The 22220-nt window shown below is 55.3% G+C and overlaps 1 protein-coding gene across 1 annotated transcript in view; it reads right to left on the reverse strand.

Annotated features, from left to right (window-relative positions):
* The window catches only part of NRXN2 (neurexin 2), a 98361-nt gene that overhangs the window by 7236 nt on the left and 68905 nt on the right, over positions 1-22220 (reverse strand). Inside the window, exons 16-20 of the mRNA XM_011993504.1 lie at positions 20920-21101; positions 16094-16265; positions 12182-12271; positions 8472-8797; positions 6014-6092 (exon numbers count right to left, since the gene is read on the reverse strand). Of these exons, the coding sequence (XP_011848894.1) occupies positions 6014-6092; positions 8472-8797; positions 12182-12271; positions 16094-16265; positions 20920-21101 (849 nt within the window). The remainder of the gene's footprint in view (positions 1-6013; positions 6093-8471; positions 8798-12181; positions 12272-16093; positions 16266-20919; positions 21102-22220) is intronic.

The following is a 22220-nucleotide window of genomic DNA, read 5'->3' on the forward strand; positions in this document are numbered from 1 at the left end:
CTTCCCACCTATTGTTTCAAATGTCCTCAAGACAGTCACCACTGTATGAAGAGAAAGAGGCATGGGGGCGGAGCAACAAGGAAATAAGTGAGGCTTGAGAACTGTGTCTAGGTATGGTTACTTTGAACCTTAAACCACCCTTGGGCCCCAAATCTGCATGAGCAGGGGTAGGTTATCATGCTACAGCACCCCCAAGGAGGACATTGTTCCCAACACCCACTTCAGACATGGCTATGGGAGGACCGGGAGGAACTTCCCAGAGGCGAGAGCCAGGGACCCCAGACAAAGGAGAGGGGAGTCTCCCCCAGAGAGCAGAGTCTCTCCCAGGGTTTAATGAAGAAATTTCCCCCACTGCAGGGGCAGAGAGCCTGGCCTGCCTGCCTGCTGGATTTCCTCAGCGCTAGGAGCACACATTGGCCTGTGTGAATCTAGGCTGCTGTGTGTCTTCCATTTTTCCCTTTTTCGTATGGGAGGTTGTATTACGGTTGTCGACTCTGCCCCACACCACAGTATTCTGAAGTGTGTGTTGGGCTGTGGGAGCAGTGAGATAAATTATCCATTTAGTTCTTGGGTATCTGGATCACAAATGGGTCCCCATTCCAGAGGAGTCAGGTCTTAACCGGATGTGGAGGGCCACCATCTCCCAGACATCATCAGCTTTGAGATGAATGCCCTAATGGTTGGGACTTTGGGTGGTCTCCTGGGGAGGGGTGGGTGTGTCCTGGAGGTGAGGAAGAGTGACACGGATCCTTGATGACCCACAGGCAAGCCAGTGACAAATAATTCACTAGTTGGGCCCCAGACCTGTTTCTGCTTCCTCCTGAGGGCACAGCAAGGCCACACCTCACAGCCTTCCTTAAAGTTAGGTTGGGCCCCATGACTGAGCTCCAGGCAACAGAATGTGGGCAGGAGCCTGGAAGCCTCTCCCACAGCTGGCCCATAAAATCTTCCACTTCACAACTCCATGCCACCGCAACTCAGGAAGTCACCTGTTGAAGATGGTGCAGCCGCAAGATGGAGAGGGACCAAGCCCTGAGTCATCACTTGGAAAAGAGTGGCCCACCAATCAGGAACACTTGTTTATAACTTAGGTGAATGAGAAATACATGTCTATGTGTTAAACCAACACATGTTGTCCATTATAGCAACTAGTGCTACCTTGAGACCCTCTTGGAATCTGAACACACTGTGGTTCTACCGGTCTGGGCAAATGTGTCAGTGACTCTGTGGAGTTAAGCCTGCATGTGCCTCTGAGGGTCTCATTTATGTGTGCATGAGGGCAATGCCTCAGGAGGGATGCTTGCATGGAGTAAGTGCAGAAGGCTGCTTCTGTGGGTCTGAGCATACGTGGACCTGGGTGAATCTGAATACACATGTGTGTATGTGTGTGCTTTTGTGGGTCTAAACAACTGCGTATACTTGCCTGAGTGGGAGCACACAGGCATACAGGCATGCCTTGTACTGTGTCTGAACATGTGTGCATGCCCTCCAGGTCTGAGGATATGTGTGTGCCCTTCTGTGTGCCACTGCATGGGTACCTTGGAGCACAGAAGTGCACCTGCACCTGTGTGGGCTAATGGAGGCCCGAGAGTGTGTGTGTGCGTGCGTGTGTGTGTTTACACCTCTGTACAGGTCTGAGCACATGAACTTGCACGTCTATGTGTATGTGTGTACCTATGTATTCTTCAGTGAGTGTGAACCAGTATGTATGTTTCAGCAGGTGAGCGTGTGTGTGTGTGTACACTACTGTGGCACTCGGCACATGAGTGTGCACAGAAATATGAGCTTCTATAGGGGTGGGCTTGATGGGAGAAGTGCAGGTCTGTGAAGCCGAACAAATTGTGTGTGTATGTAGACCCCTGAGGTTGAGCACACAGCCTGCCTCTGAGAATGTGCACACCTGCACTCTTGTGAGTCTTATCTAGGTGCACCTTTGTGTACATGTGGGCATCTGGGGGTTGGATGCACATGTTGGTGCATGAGTACACCCCTCTGCAGATATGTATGTGTGCATCATGGTGAGTAAACTTACACACACGTACCTCTGTGAGCCTGGTCATAGATGTGCATTTCTGTGAGTACATGTGGGCACACATGTGCATTATGGTGGGTCTAAGCACACTGCTTACTTGCCTGATCTGAACATGCCTACATGCCTCTGCAGTTCTGAAACACATGTGAACATCTGCATGTCTGAACACGGGTGTAGGATTCTGTGGTCTAAGCACCTGTGTGTGTTACACAGGTGGATCTGTGCACATGTGCCACTGAGCTGAGCACAGATGTATAATCTGTGAGTCCAAGGGCGTGTCACAAGGTATATGTCTTACTAGGCCTAAGCACATACACACACACACTCAGGTCTGAACACAGATGTGTGTGTCCTGAGTGTCTGCAATATGCAAGTCTGTCTCTGGGTCTGAGCATGTGTGTGTGATTCTGAACATTCAGCATGGCTGTCAGTAGTGTGTGAGTGTGCCTCAGTGGGTTTGAACATGCATGTACACATAGCTCAGAACACAGTCAAGTGCCTTGGTAAGTTTGAGACACACAATGTGTGTGTGTGCCTTGGTGCAACTGAACACACATGCAAGTGTGAACCTCTGGGAGCTGAGTAGGTGCACACGTGTGCATCTGAGTGCCTCTGTGGGTATTTCTGGAGCTCTAAGCACACACATGCAAGAGTTGGTAGCTCTGAGTACATGTGTGTGCTTTCATTAGGCTGTGCATGTGTGCATGAGTTTGAGCTTCTGTGAGTCTCAACAGGTGTGTATCTGTGTGTATGGACTTCAGAAGGGTATAAGCACACACATGTCTCTTGGAGTCTAAGCATGTGTGTGCCTCTGTTGGCCTAGGTACAAATAGTGTGTGCTCTTCTAGGTTTGAATGTGTGTGTGTGTGTGTGTGTGTGTGTATGTGTGTGGAAGTGGGCCCATGTGAGCTTGCTGGTGGGTCTGTAAATGTATGTGCAGGGCTGTACGTGTGTGTGCCTCTGGTCATACATGTGCATACAGACACTGCCTCTGTGGGTCTGAGCCTGTGTGTGCTCTTCTCTTCCTACGTGTCTCAGGTTGTGCAAAGTCAGATCCCCTCAGGGGCCAGGCCCAGAACACAATGTATGGGTTGGGCCAGCTGAGACAACTAGCAGTGGGCCACATTACTAATGGTGCATGCCCCACTAAAGGCACTCCCATTGAAAAGCCAACCTCAGCTAAAATAACCGTGTAGATGATGGTCTCACTAAACAAGGGAAAAAGTATGGGCCAGGGTCTGTGGAGAAGCCCAGGTTAGGGAAAACGGTGGAAAGGTGAGCGAGCAGGAATGATCCTAGACCCAGGGATGAAGATCTGTAAAACACCATGGGGTCTCCAGCCAGAGGTGCCCCCGCCTCTGACACTGGAGCCAAGGGAGGCCTGGCCGTCTGCTGGAGAAAAGCCTCCTTGCACTGGCTGGAGAGGCTCTGGATGGCATGGCATGGTCTACACCAGCCTGGGAGACCCTGGAGTCATTTTGGTCCTTGCCTGGCCTCCCATTGGGATGATGAGGATCCATCATTAAACCTTTCACAGTGGTGCAAATGTGGACATGTAAGCATGTGTGATGCAGGCTTGGGGGAGAGGCTGTGGCTTCTGGCAGTTTCCTTTGGGGATTCCAGAGTGCACTCTGCCCTCCCTCCTGGCCCTATTTTTAAAGCTGGCTGCTGGAATGGCTACCAGTCCCTCCCTATCCCAGACTTCTAGACCTCCTCCACCCTTCATCCTCTACTTGTCCCTTTTCCCAAGAGGGTGGCTCAATAGTCAGTGACCTCACAGATCCCTGACTGGGAACCAGCTGACCCACCTGCTTCAACTCCTCCTTACCCTCTGCCCTAATGCAGCCTAAAAGAGTTCAGACCACCAATACACCCATTCAGCATCAGACCCAGGCCCTTGACTAGACTCCAAGCCAGGGCTGGGAGGCTAGAACTTCGGTGGACAAAGTATGGCCCAGGTGGGGTCCAGTGTGTACTGCATGTCCCTACATGGTGACCATCTGGCCCCAGATACCCCTCTGCAGGGTGTAGGGAAAGCAGAGACTCCTTCTGTTACCCAGGAGTTCCTGCCCCAGAGTGTGTGAACATGGGTACCTGTGTATGAACACATGTGGTAATGCCACTCAGTGCCCTTTCCTCAGGACCCTCAAAGACCATTGTCCGCAGAGCCCCATCCCAGAGCTTCCATGGGGCCACTCATCACAGCCACTTCCAGCAGGCCTGGGCAAGCAGTGCTGTGTTGGCCACACGAGCCACCGGTAAGTGCCTAGAGCTCAGAGCAGTAAAGCAGGGCAGGGGGTGCTGTGTGTTGAAGCTGCCAGATGCCCAGAGCCCCCCAAAGCAATGGAGGCATTGAAGTGTGCATCCTTGAGCCAAGATCACCCTGGGGGAAGAAGTGACAGCACTCAGCAGAGGGGCCTCCTAGAGACGAAGGCATCTGTCCCAGAAAGCCCAGGCCCTGGTCTATGGAAGGGAAGGCCTTTCTGGCCCAGCAGCTGGCAGCTCCCCTGAAGGTCCCTGGGCCCAGGCCTGTGGGAATAACCCCTCTCAGCTCTAGCCTACTCGGAGGACGTGGAGGGCAACTGGGCTTCAGCCTCTGGATCTGGGGGCTTGTGCCCCAGAAACCCGCTGCCCTTGGTTTTTGAAGCTGAGCCTCTGCCCCAAGGCTCCACAGGCCATGCTATGGTCCTGCTCTAACCACACTCCTTCCAAGATCGCGGCCCACCCTCAGCCTGAATGTCTTTTCTGGAGCTGGGAGGCCCCAAGCCAGATTCACAGGATGTACCCAGGGCATACTGCCCACCTCCTGACCACATTATCTCCCCCAACCCCGCAAGCACCTGCCCCAACCTCCAGCCTTCTGGTACCAACAACCCAGGTGCGACCCATTGCAAGGTAATGGGGAGAAGCCTCCAGCAGCCCAAGTGAGAAATGTGGGTGGCCCTCCACTCCCACAGACTCATCTGGCAGCCACCAAGGCCCACGCTCCTCCACTGGGAAATCTGGCCACATCCAGTCCTTTCTCTGTTCCCTCTGCCAGCCTCAAGTATCCCACCCTCCCCCAGCTGCTCCCAGCCACCCCCAACCTGCTCAAATGAGCAGCCTTGGCACTCGCTGCACCACTCCACACCCCACACTTCTCAAGCAGCACTCAAGGCCACCCCCGCTTTGCCAGCCTGGTCTCTCTCTGTGGCTGCATTCTTGGCTCCAGCAAGAAGTATCAAGCAGAGGCCTAGAAAGCACTCCCTGGCCCCAGTGCCCCAGGCCCTGGAGAGTCTTCCCTCCCAGCCCTGCTCTCCTCCTACAGCAGCTCCCCAACTAGAATCCGGGCCAGACCTCAGGCCCTAATCTTCCCCAGGAGACCACAAGTCTAGTCTAGAGGGGACTTCCCACTCAGCACACTATCAGATTCAGAGCAGTCACTGTGTAGTAACTGCCTCACCTTGCCCTGGCAGTCCTGGCAGTGTCCACTCTGGGAGCCCTTCAGACAAGAGCACAGGACACCTCCCAACACCCAGGAGAAGAGGAAGGCCCAGGATCCAGGAGAGATCTCCTCTACTAGTGGCCTAGAGAGCACCAGGCCTCAGGAGCAGGCGGGAGTTGTGATTCTGGACCCAAGAACTGATGGGAGTTGTAGTTCCTAAGCCATGTTCACCCTCCCCCACCCTAGGGACTCATGGGAGCTGCAGTTACTCATCTTCTAGGGAAAAGTCTCCCTCCTTCTCTCCCAGCACCCCTTGGCTCTCAACCCCAGGACCCCAGGCTAAGGACCTCACTACCTCTGAGGGGCTGGGAACCAAAAGGCATCTTGCCAGAGAGCATCTGAGGGACTGGGAGGATGTTAGGCAAGGTGGAACTATCAGGGAAAGCTAAGGCCTGGCAGCAGGCCCTGGGGCTTGGGCCGGGTGGCAGGGACAGTCGCCCCCCTCCCAGTAGCGTCACAGAGGGCCCCGGGGCAGGGGAGGGGGGAAAGGCACTCACCAGTACTGGGCTCACACTCCTCCAGGTCCTCATCATCACTTGGACACTCAGCAGAAGCCACCAGAAGGTCATCTGTGTTCTGGGGGGCGAGAGAAGGGGTGGGGAAAGAGAGGTTCCAGGCAGGTCAGCAGATCCCACAGTTGCCACTTGAGGTGCATGGTGGTACACAGGATGCCCCTGGGCTGAGATGGACCAGCCTGGTCTGAGTCTTAGCCCTTCCATCTCTTGCTGGCTGACCTCAGGCCTCCACTTCCTCCTATGCACAGGGAACTTCCCAGGAGCAGCCCTGCAGGTTTTCACAGCTTCCGAGGGTCAATGAAACAGCACATGTGGTGCTTTTTATTTCTGGGAAGTGAGGAGAGTGGATGCCAGACTTTGACCTGCAGGGTCTGGGCAAAAGGGTCTAGGATGCCTCAGGGAAGGGGTGCTGGGGAGGCAAGGCCCTACGGGGCGGAGCCTGCAGAGGCCAGCACAGGCAGAACACGACCAGGCCCTGGAGGGGTTTCCTGGCTCCAGTTTCACCACCCATCACCCCTCATCTCTCTCCCAACCTCCTTTCCTGGAGCCTGAGAGAGCCCGGCTGCACACAATAATTAGGGTTGTGGTTGCCATGACAACAGTAGTCCACTTTGTCAGCATTTTCTCTTACTGATTGCAAAGAAAGAGAATCCCCAAGATGAGTGAGTATAAGGAGGAGGGGGGTGCCCAGGGGTATGAGGGAGGAGACCCAAGGAGGGAAACCGAAAGGCCAGGCAGGAAGGGAGCCCGAGAAACTGCAGGAAGGGGAGGAGAGAGCTAGGCTGAAGGACAAGGACGAGCAGGGTTGAAAGGGTCATAACCTGCCTCCTCCCAGCCCCTGATCTTCAGACTCAACAGCCCTAACTCACCCAAGGGCAAGGTGGTGCCTGGAGGACCCAGCTCCCTTCTGCATTCTTGCCCCCTCCGCACCAGCCTCCATCTTGGGCTTCCTCACCACAGCAGTGACTCTTGGGACCCCCACCTCTCTCTTCCACCAGGATGATCTGCCTATCACCCTCCCACAGAGACCAGACAGCCCCTCGTCCCCTACGATTTGAAGGGCACTGGGCATGGTGGGTACCCAGCCTTGGGTAGAGCTCAGACCTTTCCCCGAGGGACTCCCTGCTCCCTAGGGGCAACGTCTTCAGGTCCCCTCAGCTTTCTTGGCAGAGAGGAAGTGGGTACAGGCTTGTCTCTCTGATCTGGATGGCCCCAGCTAGCCTAGTCCCAGGCTTCCTGCAGCACAGACTGGCAGGGAGGAGGAGCCTTAAAGCACATGGAGCCCACTCCTCAGAGGAGAAGCTGAAGACAGACTGGTGACAGAGGGAGGGGCACATCCTCATGGCCACCCCCAGATCCTGCCCTCACCCTAGAAGGACAGAGAGTACCTAACAGCCACAGGCTGCCAGACAGGGTGATGGGGAGAGAAGGGGTGGCCAAAAAAGGCCTTCATGCCAGGTGTGAGCCCTCCCTGTGCTAAAGGTCAGAGCAGGCACTGGAGGCAACAACTAGAAAACAGCCCAGCCTGGGCTGCCTCAGGAAGTCACACAGGCAAGTCCTGCTCCAGCAGAGCCCCATTCCCCGGGTGCAGGCCCCTCCAGTCCTGCCCTATCACTAGGGCTTGACCTGACCCAGGAAACACCTGAGCAGGTGGAGTGAGCTCCATGTGCTTCAAGGCCCCTCCTCCCCACCAGTCTGTGCTGCAGGAAGCCTGGGACTAGGCAGCTGGGGCCATCCAGATCAGCAGGTGGGGTGAGCACCGGGGAACTGTCTGCCCTGAGACTCCCTCAGACGCACAGACGGAGAGGACACCGAAGCTACCTGAGTTGTGGTGCCTGCTCACAGTCACATGGAGAGGGCTTGTGAAGGCAATGAACTTGCAGTCAGGATTTTCCCACTGTAGGAAACCCAGAAAACAAGGAGAGGCTCCTCCTAGCTTCCACCAGCCTCTGGAGAGGGGCTGCCCATGCCAGGTGACTGCACCCAGCCCTCCCATGCTGTCACCCCTGCCCACAGCAAGGCCAGCCTGGTACTATCCATCTCCCACTCTCTGCCCACACAGAACACTAGGCATGGCCTTCACTGGAGAAGCAGAAGGAGCCATCCCACTCTCACCCCGAGTCCAGACTTCATCTCTCTTAGGTAGGGTGATCTTCTCTCGTATAACTGGGCCATCAAACTCCTCCCCAACTCTGGGGATGGTCCCTCTAGAAATAGTGATCACCCCCACATCACAAGATGCCTGGTCATTAGGGTGAAAGCTACTTCCTGAAAGGTGACCTTGCCCATTACCATGGCAATAAAGTCAGAGACAGCAGCCTCCAGGATCCCAACAGACCCCTTGGATCCTCACTCTAGGCACCACTACTGTAGCTATGCAGATATCAGCTCCATCCCCACCTATCCCTGCCCTAATCCACCAGCCAGAGTGGGGCCTCACCTGGGTGGTGCTGTCCCTCAGTGTGGGGGAGCGGCCCCGGCGCGTGGTGGTAGTGGCCATGGTGGTGGTAGTCTCCATGATGGTGGTGGCCATGTCAGCCAGCAGGGTGGTGGCCGTGGTCTCCGCACTGAGCAGCACGGACGGCCCCTCCCCCACCAGGCGCAGGTGACCCTCAGTCCGCACATTGGGGTCGCTCTCGGCGGCCAGCGCCAGCACCTTGAGCCCATTGTAGTAGAGGCCGGACACCTGGCCCTGGAAGGGGCGGCCCTGATCCCGGCCCCCGATCTTGATGGCAGCCTGGCTGTTGAAGATGGTCAGCTGGCGGCCTTGGGGGAGGGGAGGGGGTGACAGAGAAGGGGCAGGCAGTGAGGGGAGACCAGGAAGGGAAGGAAGAAGAGAAGGAAGCCAAGGAGAGGAAAGAGGAATGGAGGAGGAAGCCAGTAAGGGAGGAGGGGACAGGGAGAAATGAGGAAGGGGCAAACAACCAAAGGAAAAGTCCTTGTCAGCCACAGCCCCTAGCCCAGCCAGGTGGGGACCCCAGAACGGGAGGGCACCCAGGGCACACACGGGCTGGGGAAGATGAGCCCAGCCCCTCCTCCCCACCATGTGCAAGCCTTCCCACCTTCCCCATTCCCTCTCCTCTCCAGCTCCAAGGCCATCTCCCCTCTTCATCCTCTTCCCTCAGTCCGTCCCCATCTTCTCCCTCTGCTTCCCCAAACATCCTGCCCCAGTGTCCAGCCCCGAGCCATGAAGCCATGGAGCCCCGGGAAGAGGCAGATAGAGGAGACACAGAGGCAGAGACAGAGGAGGTAGCTGCCAGGCCAAGGTGGAGTCGGTGCGTGTGAGAACAGAGAAGGAGGTGAGAGAGTGTGATGGTGTGTGGGAGCAGCAACCTGCCCAGGCTGACCTCCCACCTATGACCAGGCCTTCTGACCCTTGGCCAGGATCCCCTCTCTTCTCCCAGACTGCCAAGGCCCAGCACTGCCTGGGACCAGGCCCTGGTAAGCCGAGCCCTTCCTCCCCACCTGGACATGCAAGCACAGAAATGGAAAATGTTAAAGGGACCTTGCTTCGCTCACTGACAGCCAATATAACCCGCTCCAGCTCCAATCTCACCCCACACTCAGCAGTATGACACCTCAGAATTCCCAGCTGGGTGGGGTTGGGCTGTTCTGTTTGTTTTTAGTGGATCTGGGGGTCGGTTTAACCCTCTGAGTTTGTTGTTTTGGTTTGGTTTTTAGAAAAGATGTTTATTATGTTTAAGTTTAGATTTAACTTTGGTTTTGGTGCTGCTTATTTTTTTGGGGGGGAGGGGTTGGGCAGAGGGCCTACTACATTGCCCCATCTCCCCCGGAACCTTCAGCTGCTGGCACTAGGGGTTTTAGACCTGGCTTAGCCCTTGTTAGCCTCTGGTTAGTGCCTCGTTAAAGATCTGGTTTAGAGTTAGGTGCCTGTAAGCCTTGCCCCCAAAACCTGGGCTGAGGAGAGTCCAACTTGTGAAGCCCACAACCTCTTTGGAAACACAGGTTCTCTGGGACACCCAGGCCTCTGGGACATCCAAACATCCTTCCAGGCTCTAGCCAATGATGGCCACTGGTGTGTCTCCCCAGCCCCCCACTCAGTCTTCCTTCCTCCTCCAGCACCCTCCCACTGCCCACTCAGGCAAGTATAGCCCCTGGACCAGCAACGCCCACTACCAGTGCCCAAGAGCCCAAGAGGCAGAAGGCCAGTGGTGGCAGCTCTGGAATGCCAGACCCAGCAAGGCCCAGGAAGACCTCTGCATCCAAGTTTATCCCCAGACACAAGAATCACGAGGAAAACAAAGGAGACAAGGATCACAGTGGTCAAATGAGTTGGGGAAGCAAACATTTCACAATCAAACAGGTTTCTTTCTCCAAGGGCTTTTCAGAGTCTTTATTAAACCAATGCACATAGGCATCTCCAAGAGGAAGAAACAGGATTCAGCATTTCCCAAACTCGTTCTACCACAAATCTCTCTATTGTGAAGCATCTCATGGGACTGCTTCATAGGACATGCTTTGGAACTGGAAAATGGATTCATCCAATAAATATTTATTGAGCACCTACCATATGTCACGCGCTAACAATAAAATACGCCCTCCAAGCATCCCCAGACCTTGTTCTGGGATACTTTCCTGATGTTTCTTTCCTCTCACCCTCACAATATGCCTGTGAGGTGGGCTGAGTAACCATCACTGTCCCATCTTACCAAGGAGAGAGCTGAGCCTCAGAAAGGGGAAGTACTTGGCTAAGACCACAAAAATCGAGTTCCTTCTTTCACACTTTGGGAACTACCTCTCTAGTCCAATCGGTTATTTTCTAGAAGAGGAAAGTCAGATCTAAGGAGAAGGGGAAGGAGGGTCCTGGCTCTCCTTCATCTAAACCACAATTCTTCCCCCACCCCCCAGTAGGGCCTGTCCAACTCTCCCTGCCACTGGGGTCACAAGTTGTCCCAGCCTCAGCCCAGGCTGCTCCCTTGGCCTCTCTGATTCTGGAAGAGGGAGGTGGGTAATGGAGAGGAAGCCACAGTGTTAGCAAACTTGGTCCCTGTGGCCCCTGGCCCCATCCGCCATGAACTCCTCAAAGGGTTAAAGTTCACCCCGCTGGAGAGAGCAGCCCAGTGTGGCTGGGGGCTGTAGGTTTTAGCGATGTGTGTTACAGTCCCTTTAACTTTTTGTCCTGTTATGGGTTTATCACATCTGGTTATCAGCAGGTTTAGGCCCCACAGGCATGGGGGGCTAGAAGTTACATTTGGGGGTTTTAGTTGGGGAAGGCCCCAGTGGACATTTAAAAGCACAGTTATCAGCTGGTTAAGTGGAGGTTTAACAGTTCTACTTCCCCCTTAGAGTTTAGCCTTAGAGGTACAGAGCTCGCCCCCCCGCCCCCGCAAAAGGGAATGGGATGGATTTGCCCTTGGTCCCCAACTTCCCTTGGTGACAAGAAGCCTTCTCTATCACACCCAGCAACACCTCACCACACTCAGGCCTCAAAAGGTCTTGCTCGGTCTTCCTCATCAGCCAAGCAGGAGTAGAAATCCCTATGGGCCCACCATCTCCTGCCCCACCTCCCTTAGTCTCTCCTCAACTTCTCAGAGGCCTTCTGGACTAAGTTGGGCCTGTTCCAGAGACAGCAGCCCCACAGCACTCTCTTTGGGGGTCTTCCAGTAGGATCTGAGGCCCCCACTCTTCTCTCTTCTCCTCACATGGCTCTGGTGAAGCCTTCCTAACCCTCCTCAGGTCAGCCTTCCTGCTTCCCAAAGGCTTCCTGCCTCTGCATGCTCTGTGGCCCTCCGTTGGCCCTTTACCAAGCCTCTGAGATGATTCTGGGCAGAGGGAACCTACCTACAACCTGCATTCCCAGCCTGCTTGTGATTTACTGCTGGGATCGCAGTGGGGAGCTCCCATGGTAGGGATCTTGTGGATTACCGTAGTTGATCCCAGGTTTAGAAAGAGAACAAGACTCCCCCTACTTCTAAGGAAAAACCCCACTCATACCCCAAAAACCACCACTCTGAAATGCACAGACAGACCCTTGACTCCAAAGGGGAAGGGAGCATTCTGGCTAGCCAATTGTCCCTTCACTTGCGGGTGGGCGTTGGTGAAGGCATGGAGGGGGAAAGAGAGAGCTCTGCACCTTTAAGATAGTGTTTTTAAAGTTAATTAATTAATTAATTAATTCTGGTTAATTACCTTTGTCGAGCAGCCACTCATCTACTACTCGACCAAGCCGGTAGGGGATTCTCTGTCTAGCAATCGCCAGGCGCTCGTTATCAAAGTTTCCTTGGAAAAGTTTAGAAAGACAGTAGGTTTCTCAGGCGGCGAAGTCCAAAGGAGTTAGAAAAGTAATTACGCAATCCTCAGGAGACTCAGAGTAAGCAGCAACATCCACAGAAAGAGGGGAAGGGAGGAAAAGAAACGCTGGGCCCCTCTTCTCCCTCGACCCCCTCCCTAGGCTCTGGTTCAGAGCCAGCCCCACCCTGGGGGCAGGAGCAACCCAAAGCAAAAGAGATGAGAAAAGAAGAAAAGGAAAGGGACACAAAAGAAAGGGAGCTGGAAGGTCAAAGGTCAGAGGTTAAACAGGTTTATCTGTGGTTAAGCTGCTGTGGCCCCCTTCCTTCCCCATCCCAAAGTGGGGGGGGGGCGGGCAGGGGAGGGGCATTTAGCAGGTTTAAGTTGGGGGTGGGAGGCATCAGTGGCCCAGCTGGTTCCTGCGTTTAGAGGGCAGTTTAGAAGTGGGAGGGATGGGTTAAGCGGGGTTTATGCGGCATTTAGGGGGCCACCCAGCACGCGCATTGAACAGTGAGATTTAAACCACTTCTCCAGGCCACCTCTACTCCCTTTGCCTTCGTGCTCCACTCCCAGCTTCCCCTCAATTTCCACCTCATACCACACCCCTGACCCCACCACCACCGTCCCCCTTAAGTCCCTCCTGCTCCCAACCCCACCACTGCACTCCCTGCAAGGCCTCCTCACCCTGGTCAGGGCTCCCATTCTACTGGGCAGCCGCTACAGGTGTGGTGTGGGAGCTGGACCATCATCCAGCAGCCCTCTTCCCCTTCTCACCTTCTCTTTGGCCCCTTTCTCCTCCCCTGCAGACAGTCCCCCGCCACCCTTCTCTGCACCCTTCTCTGCCCTGAATGCACCTTGACCATTTTCTGCTCAGAGCCCAGTCTCCTCTCCTTGCTGTCTCAGGACCTCATCTTGCTCACCCTGCCAGGCCCTCAGCCTTTCTTTTCCAGGCTCCTCCCCCCAGTTCCAGCCCCCATCTCTTTTCCAAGCTTGGCTGTCCATTGGGATACCCACCTGTTCCTCTCTCCGCTCACCAATCTCCAGCCCCTGGAGACTGGGAAGGGGAATGTGTGTGAATGTGTGTGTGTGCACACAAGCCTATGTGGAAAGGGGTTCGTCAGTGCACCTGAGAGGATCTGTGCTCCTCTGTGAGCTGTGGGTGATCCCGGTCTGCAGCAGTGGAAAGGGAACTGATTTCCTTTGAGAATCTGGCCACTCCTCTCATTTAAGCCACTGACAAACTATTCAGTGCACACTGGTGGGGCCAGGAGGCTTTTCCTGTCATCTCTCACTGCACAGCTGCGCTCACCTGCCCAGAGACCCGGGCCTGGGCCTGCCTAGGTACACCTCCCATGAAGGTGCACACGACGTGTTCATATGGGTATGGATGGTGCCTCCTTAGGTGCTTATGAGGCAAGGAGATTCTGCTTTCCCTATAGATTCAGGACATTTGTGTTTAAATTAAAAACAGATCATTCAATCCTGTGTGTGTGTCTCCAAGAGGAAGAGAAGAATGTACATCTGCCCGGAGGGAGGCTGAGTATATAAAAGTTCTAACAAAAGTCCTATTTATTGAGCACCTTTGCTATGCCATGCCATTCTAGCGTTTAATGACATTCTCACAGTATTGCTATGAGGTAAGTATTGTCACCTTTCAGAGGTGGAAACTGAGATTCAGAGAGGCTAGATGACTTGTCCAAGGTTACACACTTGCCAGTGGGAGATCCAGGATTAAAACCCAGGTCCTTCTGACTCAGAATCCATGGGCTGTGTCTCTGTGCTCTCAAAGAGTCAGAGGGTCTCCCCTCTCCGGGCCCATGCATACTGCTGATCTGACCTGCTGGTATTGCTCAGGATCTGCCCTCAGTACACAAAGGCAACCACCAGGCCCTCATGTTACTCCCCTTTACAGGCAAGGGGCATCCAGCAGCCTTTCCTCACCCCTAGTCAGGGGTCCCTGAGGAGAGGAGAGCAGGAATAATTCTTCCATCCTGACTGGTGGCCTGCTGGGCCCCAAGGGGAGAAGCTCTAGATCCAAGTCCTGGCTTGACATGGTGAGGCCTTCATGCTTCTGAGCCCAGCCCTATCCAGCACAGGCCAATGTCATCACTGCTACAAAGGTTGCCCTAGTGTGTGTGCGTCGGAGAATGAGAGAAGTCTGCTGCCCACAGGGATCATGCCTACGCAGCCAGAGCTGTCAGTGTTGGCTTGTTGCGGGGCGCGGGGGGTAAGTGGAATTTAGTGTAGGAGGGTTGGTGGGTCTTGAGTGTCCCTACATGTACCCAGGGCCTTGATGTAGGCTGGCATCCCTCTGCAGAGCTGCTTTTTCATGTGTCTGTCTGACCATACGAATGTCTGCAGTTGTCCATATGTCTAAGGTTGACCTGTGTGTACATCAGCCTCTGTAGGTATTAGGGGGCCACGTGGGCCTCTTTATCTCCAGGGACTTTCCAGAAATGTCTGGGTACAAGCTTGCATAACTGGTGTCATAAGCCTGTACTGGCATCTTTACTCCAGCATAGGTGAGCCCATGAAGGTTTACACATTGGCCTTTTGCCCCTGCCCCTCGCAGTCAGCATGGGGCAGCTTCTCTGCCTCAGCCTGGCTGTCTCTCCGCCTGGGAGAGTGATGGAGGTCGCAGATGCTCACTCCACTTCCCAGTCAGGCCCTGACTGCAATGTCGCTTAGACAGTATCTCAGCATCTCTGTGTTTCTGCAGTTTTCCCTGCAGTGTTTCTGTTTCCACTCCCTCTTTATCTCCCATGCTGGGGCTCTCCTCCGCTCCCTTCCAAGGCTCTGTCCACCTCTTCTCTCCCTGGGCCTGCATGTCAGCATCTCCATCTACCTCTCCGCATCTCTCCTTGTCTTTGCGTATAGTTCAGTACTATCTCCTTATCTTTCCATTGCTTCCCCTCCGGTTTCCTCTCATTCTGAGGCTCTATCTCTGCCTCCCTCAACATCTTTCAGTCTCTGTCTCCTCACTTCCCCCATGTCCTCATCTCTGTCCCTCTCCTGCACTCCTCAGACCTTGGTTTGTCCTTGGCCGCCACAGCTGTCACCCTGTCGAACTTGGTCTGTTTGCATTCTCAAGGCTCCCTGCAAGCAGGGACTGAGTCCCCAGGACCTAGCACAAGCCCTGATGCCTAAACAGGTTGTCAACAAAGGTTGTTGAATGCACATGACCCTGCGTTTCATTTTTGTTGTCACTTGTCTCTCCCTTCCTTTCACCATGTCCCTCACTGCCTTGGACACTGGGGTCCTTCACTCTGAGTCTCCGTGGCTACTTCTCTTCCTTCCTTAGATCTCCTAAGTGGATCTCTGACTTGCTCTTTATAAGGACCTTGGTTCTTTCCTTGGCTCTGCCCTTGGTAACAGCCCCGTCTCCTTGCCAAGACACGTTTTATGTTACTTCTGGATTTTCTCTCCTGTTTCTGCATCTGTCTCCCTCATTTCTGAACTCACCCTTTCCTCAATCGCATCAGATTCTCCTCACCTCTACCCTCCCTCCTCTTCTCTCCCCACCCCCAAACTGGACCCTAGCCTTGCAGCCTTCCCACCTTAGCCCTGCACCCTCCCCTATAGGGGGCGCATTCGCACCACCAAGGTCTCGCCCCGCCCTCACAAATTCCGACTTTTCCTAGCCACGCCCCTGCCCTAGTCCCGCCTCACAAGCTTAGTCTCTCCTGTAGCCCCGCACCGCCCCAGAGCCGCTTGGCCCCGCCCCGGTGCGGCCGCACTCCTACCCATCCGCCCAGAGGCCGCCACCCGCCCCGCCCAGCCACCGTGCCTCCTCCGCGGGCCCGCGCCGCCTACCTGCCGGGTACCGCTCGTTGACCGGCCAGCTGTCCACCTGCAGGGTGGCGTTGCCGCCGCTTCGAGTGAAGCGCACCACGTGGTATTTGCCGTCGCTTACAATGGCGTTGGGCTCGTCGATGGTAATGTCGTCCGTGCCCACATTAAAGATCACCCCCACGGTGCCCTGGTCCTGGGGACAGGGAGGTGGAGGTCAGCCACCAGAGGGAGCAATCATTCATCCCTTGCAGTGGCTACTCCTGTGGCCACCACTAGCCCAGCTCCGCAGCACTTTACAGCTTTACAAGTCACGTTTCCCAGGTCTCAACCACTGGAGGAGGTGGGCAGGCTGGCTACCCTTCCCCACATGCAAGGGAGTAACCTGAGGCTGGAGGTGGGGGCAGACACTGTGGGGTGCAGATCCTGGGCCTGGAGCGCCTTAGACTAACCACACCTGTCTCTTGCCTTTTGGTTTGTCCTGGATATTCACAAATATTCATAGAGCACCTACTCTGTGCAAAGGCCACTGGGCCCAGACAGGGGTGATTGGGCCAAGCTGGGGACCAGCTCGGGGTATAGAGGGCAGAGGCCTCCCTAAGGCAAGACCAGCAGATAAGTCCACAGAAGCTGGCCTCTGCCAGAGGAAGGTCTGATCCCCAGCCCCTCCCCAGTCCCCAGCCTCCAGCCTCTCCTCCCCAGTATGCTCTGCACCAGGCAGGCCCCCAGGGTGCTCCCACCCACACCAGGGCATTAGCATGCCTCTCCTGGCAGCCTCTCAGGCCCAAAGTAGGTCAGGCTCTGAGTATGGGGGTGGCCCCTCTGCAGCCATGGGGGTAGAGGTTGGGGGTGTGGACTGTGTGTATGGTGGGATGGACACCAGAAGAGTTGACGGACAAACTATGCTAGACTGACCAAGAAAGGGGATCATGGGGGTGTCGGGGTAGGGACTGGAGCTAGGGGCTGGGGAAGGACAGGCAGAGTACAGACAGGGACAGAGGCCTGGAGAAGGGGAGAAAGAACCTAAGCAATCTCTGGGACCCAGACCCATGGTACACCCTGCAAAGGCAACCCAGGATCAGCCCAGGAAGAGTTCTGTCTGTGGTGCTAGAGTGAGAGGGAGGGCTTCACTGAAACCTAAATCATGCCAGGCCCTGTGTGGGTACTGTACATGCATGCTCTCTTCCCCACACCAACCCGCTGAAGAAGCTCATAGCTCCCCGTTTCATCACGAAAGAGACTGAGGCTCAACATAGTTAAATAACATCTCAAAATCTTGCAGCACATGAGAAGGAAGCCCCAGATTTGAACCCCAGCTAGTCTGACTTCAAAGCCAGTGTTCTCTCTCTTTGCCCACCAGCCTAGGAAGACCCTGACTCAAAGAGGTGGGGGTGTGGGATGATCCAAGAGGCTGCTGAGGCCAACCTACCTTCAAGACCAAAGGCATCTAACCAAGCTAATGAAGGCCCACCGGGCACTAAGCCTGACCCCCTGTTTCATTTCCCTGAACCTCCCAGCAGCACTCCTGGATGCGGTCTCAGCTCTCCTCCCACAGGGAACACACACTCACACAGGTTCACTCAGACCCCCTGGCTCACACACTCTCAGGCACCCAGTCCATCACCATAGAAACACACTACACTCTTGGGATCTTCTTGAAAGACTGCCCCATGACCTGGACATGTGGAACATTTAGCTGCCACCTCTTTCCTGCATCTAGCAGAGCTAAGAGGCTTGGTGGCACTGGGGGTGTTGGCAGGGGTGGCTCACAGATGGGGCAAGGGTTAGGGTTTGGCAGAGAGAGTTGGGGGACAAGGTTTGCAGCTGTGGCTCAGAAGACCCATTTCCTATCCCTTCCCACTTGTGGGGTCCAGTTGTCTCCTTCTCAGAACCTGGGAAAACCACATACATATGTGCATGCATGCACGCTAACACACACATGCATGCACACAGTCATACATGCATGCAGCCTCTCTCCTCAGATGCAGTAAAGCAGGGAAACTGAGGCTGGGCTTGCCTAAAAAGAGTATTAGCAAGCCCCACCCATCCACCACCCACAGACTGACAACATCCCCAGGGAGACGGGCTGATCATCTGCTCCCCACACACGGGAAGGGAACAGTCGATCCTCCTCGGTACTATTGTTAGTAATAATATCACCCAGAATAGCATCAGCTCCCTGGATTCCTCTGAGGATTTCTCCCCACAGGCTCAGCCCAGGCAGTGATGGTGGTCAAGGAGCACATGCGGTCTGGGAGCCAGGCTGGCAGAGAGCCGGCCAGGGGCTGGAAGGCAGGATACCTGGGTTTCCTAGGAGGCAGTCAAGCTCAGGGCCCTGCACTCCGGGGGAGAGGCAGCTCCCCAGAGCCTCTCCCAGTGTGAAGTCAGTTGTCACTTCTGTTAAAGTCATTAATTCCTAATTCCCCAATTACCTCATTAGGCGGCGGTGGGGAGAACGCAGCCGCTCCTACAGCAAATAATTATGGGAGTCAAAATTAATTTGGCAAAGTGGAGCGACGCTTTATTAGAAACGTCAAATTGCTTTTCTCTTATTTTGCTGCCGCCTCCCCACTCTCTGAGAGCTGCTACTGACGCTGTAGTGGGAGCTGATGTGTCACCAGGGAAGGAAGGGGTTTGGGGGCTGCCCCCAGGGGGCCTCAGCCCATCTGGTGCCCAACTCGCACCTCATGGCTGGCTCTTCTCATGGCCCCTCACCCTTGCCAGGCCTCTCCACCCTCGGGCAGACTCCCATCTTCCCTGCCCTCTGTAGTACCCGGCACCAGTACTTGTTCCTCCATAGCCTTGCACCAGTAAGGCCTGTGCACAACTGTTGGGAGGGAAAAGGAGGAAATCCCTTCTCCTCACACCCTGATCCCCCTACCTTTTCTCCTTAGTAGGGAGCCCTGTGCCCTAACCTAACAGGCACAGAGGTACACAGTCCTGCCCAGGTAGCTGATCAGAGATGGTCAGGATACTAGCTAACACAGCATGCTCCCTATGTGCTTCACATACGTGATCTCCTTCAACCTCACAACATCCCTCTGTCCTCTTCCCATGCCACTCCATAGATGGGCAAACTGAGGCTCAGACAGCTGTGGTGACTTGCACAAAGACAGCAAGGAAGTGGCAAGCCATGCAGAGCTTCGCATGAGGGAGAAGAGAGAGAAGGAGAAGCCCTCACTCACAGAGGACACAGGGAAACCCAGTCACATCCCACCACCCAGAAAGGCAACTGAAACAATTGCAAACACCACTCCATGGGGAAATACACATCTATAGATACACTCCATCAGAAATCATGAGACCCAGTCTCTGTCTTCATCCCCCACTGTCACAGCCATCACTCCTGACACACACCACGGTGCATCCAGTCCCACACTGTCGTCTACAGCCACACTGTCTCTCACTTGCCGGGTGCCTCTCACCGTTCTAGATAACTGCCTGTTCTGCTGACACAGGTACAGAACTTCCAGGCCTCTTCTTGGGCCTGACTGCTGTCCTGCTTGCTAGTCCTCCTTCTGCACCCCTTCCTCATCCACTGCCACTTCCACCCCAGCTCTGCTCTGCCTACAGGAAGTCTCCCCTCATGCTCCTTCCTTCACGCCCTGGTGTTGGGGTGGGGTGGGGTGCAGACCTGGGATGCTTAAAACCTATTGTGTAATGAAGGCCAGTGGCTGCATTCCCAAGCAGATGCGGAGAAATCAAAGCCCAAACAAGCCTCTCCCCTGGCTTCCTCTCTCCCCTTCCAACTAACTATGCCCTCCTGAAAGCCAGGGGCCCCTCACCCAGAGCTTTCCAGCCCACAGAGCCTGGCCAGCCTGCCTGATCCCCACAGCACAGGGGTCCTGGCCAGGGTGAGCATGTGAAATACAGGCAGGGAAGCAAGGTGGCTGTTAGGGACCAGAAATGTACAGATGAAGACTGAGGGCAGAGGCTCGGGGTTGAGGACTGTGAGGAGGGGTCAGGGGAGAGGCTGAGACCAGAAATGAAATGGAGCAATACCAGAGGTCATAGGGAAGGGTGTAGGGCAGAGCCAGAGATGGGGGAAAGGGCAGGGAAAGAAAAGGGGCCACTTGCAGACTAGAGTTCGACAGGACTCAAAATGGTGAGTCAAGGAGCTGCATATATGGTAGGAGGCCCAGAGGGAGACCCTGGGAATGAACCAAGGTCAAGGCGGGGAGCAGACACAGGGAGGGGCTAGGGCCACAGGTGGAGCTGAGCAGAGAAAGGCAGAGCAAGGTGGGAGCCGAGGTCAGGTTGGGGATGTGGGGCTGGGCCAAGGGGTTAGTGAGGAGTGAACCTGGCTAGTGAGGCAGTAAGGGAGACAGGGTAAGGGGGCTGCTGGGAGGGCAAAGGGGCAGAATCCAGAGGCAAGATGAAGCTGCAAGGGTAGGCTGCCCTGGGGCAGGTAGGTATGAAGGAGGGGCAAGAACAGGTGCAGGACACAGTGGGCTGGCCTAGCTGGTCTAGGAGTGAGCAGGCAGCAGCCTGGGGGAAGTCACAAATGTGGGACACCTCTGAAGGCTGCAGGAGAATGGCCTGGAAGGCCCAAAGAGGCCCTTGACTACTTTTAGGAAGGTCATAAAACACAGGTGGTCTCGGGGAGTGGGGAGCTGGAGAAATATGAATCAGATGGGAGGGTGGATCTGGGAGTCTTGGTGAATAACTGAGAGAGGGAAGAGTCTCAGAAGCAGAACTTCTTAGCAGGAAGCTCCAGCAATGAAGGAACAGAAGTTCTGAGGATTCCCCATGAGGGAAGACTTGAGGTGCTGATCCCATGGCAATGAAGGGCTGAACTGATTTGGGAGCAGGAAGCTTGGGGTTGAAGGGCTCGGGCCCAGGGTCCTTACGATGTGCAGCTGCAGGTAGTCTCCAAGGCCGGAGGCGCTGTCCACCCGCACCAGCACAGCGCTCCGCTGGTGGGTGCTGAAGCCCACAGCCAGGCGATCCATCCTCGTGCTGGGCCTGTCATTGGGGGGCCACGTATAGGTGATGAGTGCTCCCCCCTTCCCAAAGATGTATGTGGTCCCGGCTGCAGAGAGAAGGAAAAGGAGACAAGAAGAAATGACATCAGGAGGATGAGGTCAGCAGGTCCTCAGGGTTGTGACCAGAGAGGGATGGAACCCCAGGTCTAGATGTGGGAATTCAGCTGTGATACCCACAGCAGCCACCCGCCCCGCCACCCCAGGGAGCAGTTGGCAGGCGGGTGCCTGGGTGAGAGCCTGTGCACGCGCACAGACAGATGTAGCTGCCTCATCAAGAAGTCTAGCTTTAATTACAGCAAAACGGAGAGGTAATAGAGTGACACAGAGAGAGAGCCCAGAGAGAAGCTGCAAGGAGACTGAGAAGACGAGAGTGCTGTGGGCAGGAAAGACCCAGGGGGCCCGGTCCTGACTAGCTCCACTTCTCCCAGGTCTGGCAGAGGTGACAGATCCAAGGTGTGTGCTTCTTTGGGGCCAGAGTTGAGCAGGCACCAAGGAACCCCAGGTGATGGCAGGAAGATGAGCAGAGCTGTGTGCAGCTCTGACTCACAGTCAGAGCTGGTGCCCTCCAACATCTCCCTGTCCCCACCCCTCTCCTGGCTTGCCCAGGACTCCCTGCTTCCGCCCTCACCCAGGGGACTGCCTGGGTCCCAAAGTAGGAAGGTCCTGGAGCCCTGCCCAGAAAGGAAGAGACAGCCATGGGTTGGGGGGTGGGGGGAGGGGAGAGGGGAGATTGACAGCCAGCGAAGGAAGGAGGCAGAGAGACAGATGGACAGAGAAGGACAGAGAGGGGTGTAGGTGAGAGAAACGGGAGAGTGGGAGCCGGAGATGAAGGCTCCCTCTCCCAGCCCTCCCCCACCCCACCCTCTCTCCCCTTCTCCTTCTCTTCTTCGCCAGCCGGCTGCTGGGGGCGGGTGTGAGGTCCCTAACGATCTCAGCCCCAAAATAAACCCCATTAGTCGCCATGTTCCCTCCTGCGGCTGACTGAGCTCTCTGGGGGTGGGGGTGGGGGGCTGGTCACCCAGTTTCCCGGAAAGGAGCCTTGTCTGGGAGGCCTGAAGGACTAGTACTCCACAGCCTGCAGAGAAGGGAAGGGAAGAGAACAATCTTGCATTCTTTAGAATATAAATGGAGCAGATGAGATTCATAAAATGCTTAATTAAATAATT

Source organism: Mandrillus leucophaeus, unplaced genomic scaffold (genome assembly GCF_000951045.1).
Source record: "Mandrillus leucophaeus isolate KB7577 unplaced genomic scaffold, Mleu.le_1.0 Scaffold43, whole genome shotgun sequence".
In the NCBI taxonomy this organism is placed as follows: domain Eukaryota; kingdom Metazoa; phylum Chordata; class Mammalia; order Primates; family Cercopithecidae; genus Mandrillus; species Mandrillus leucophaeus.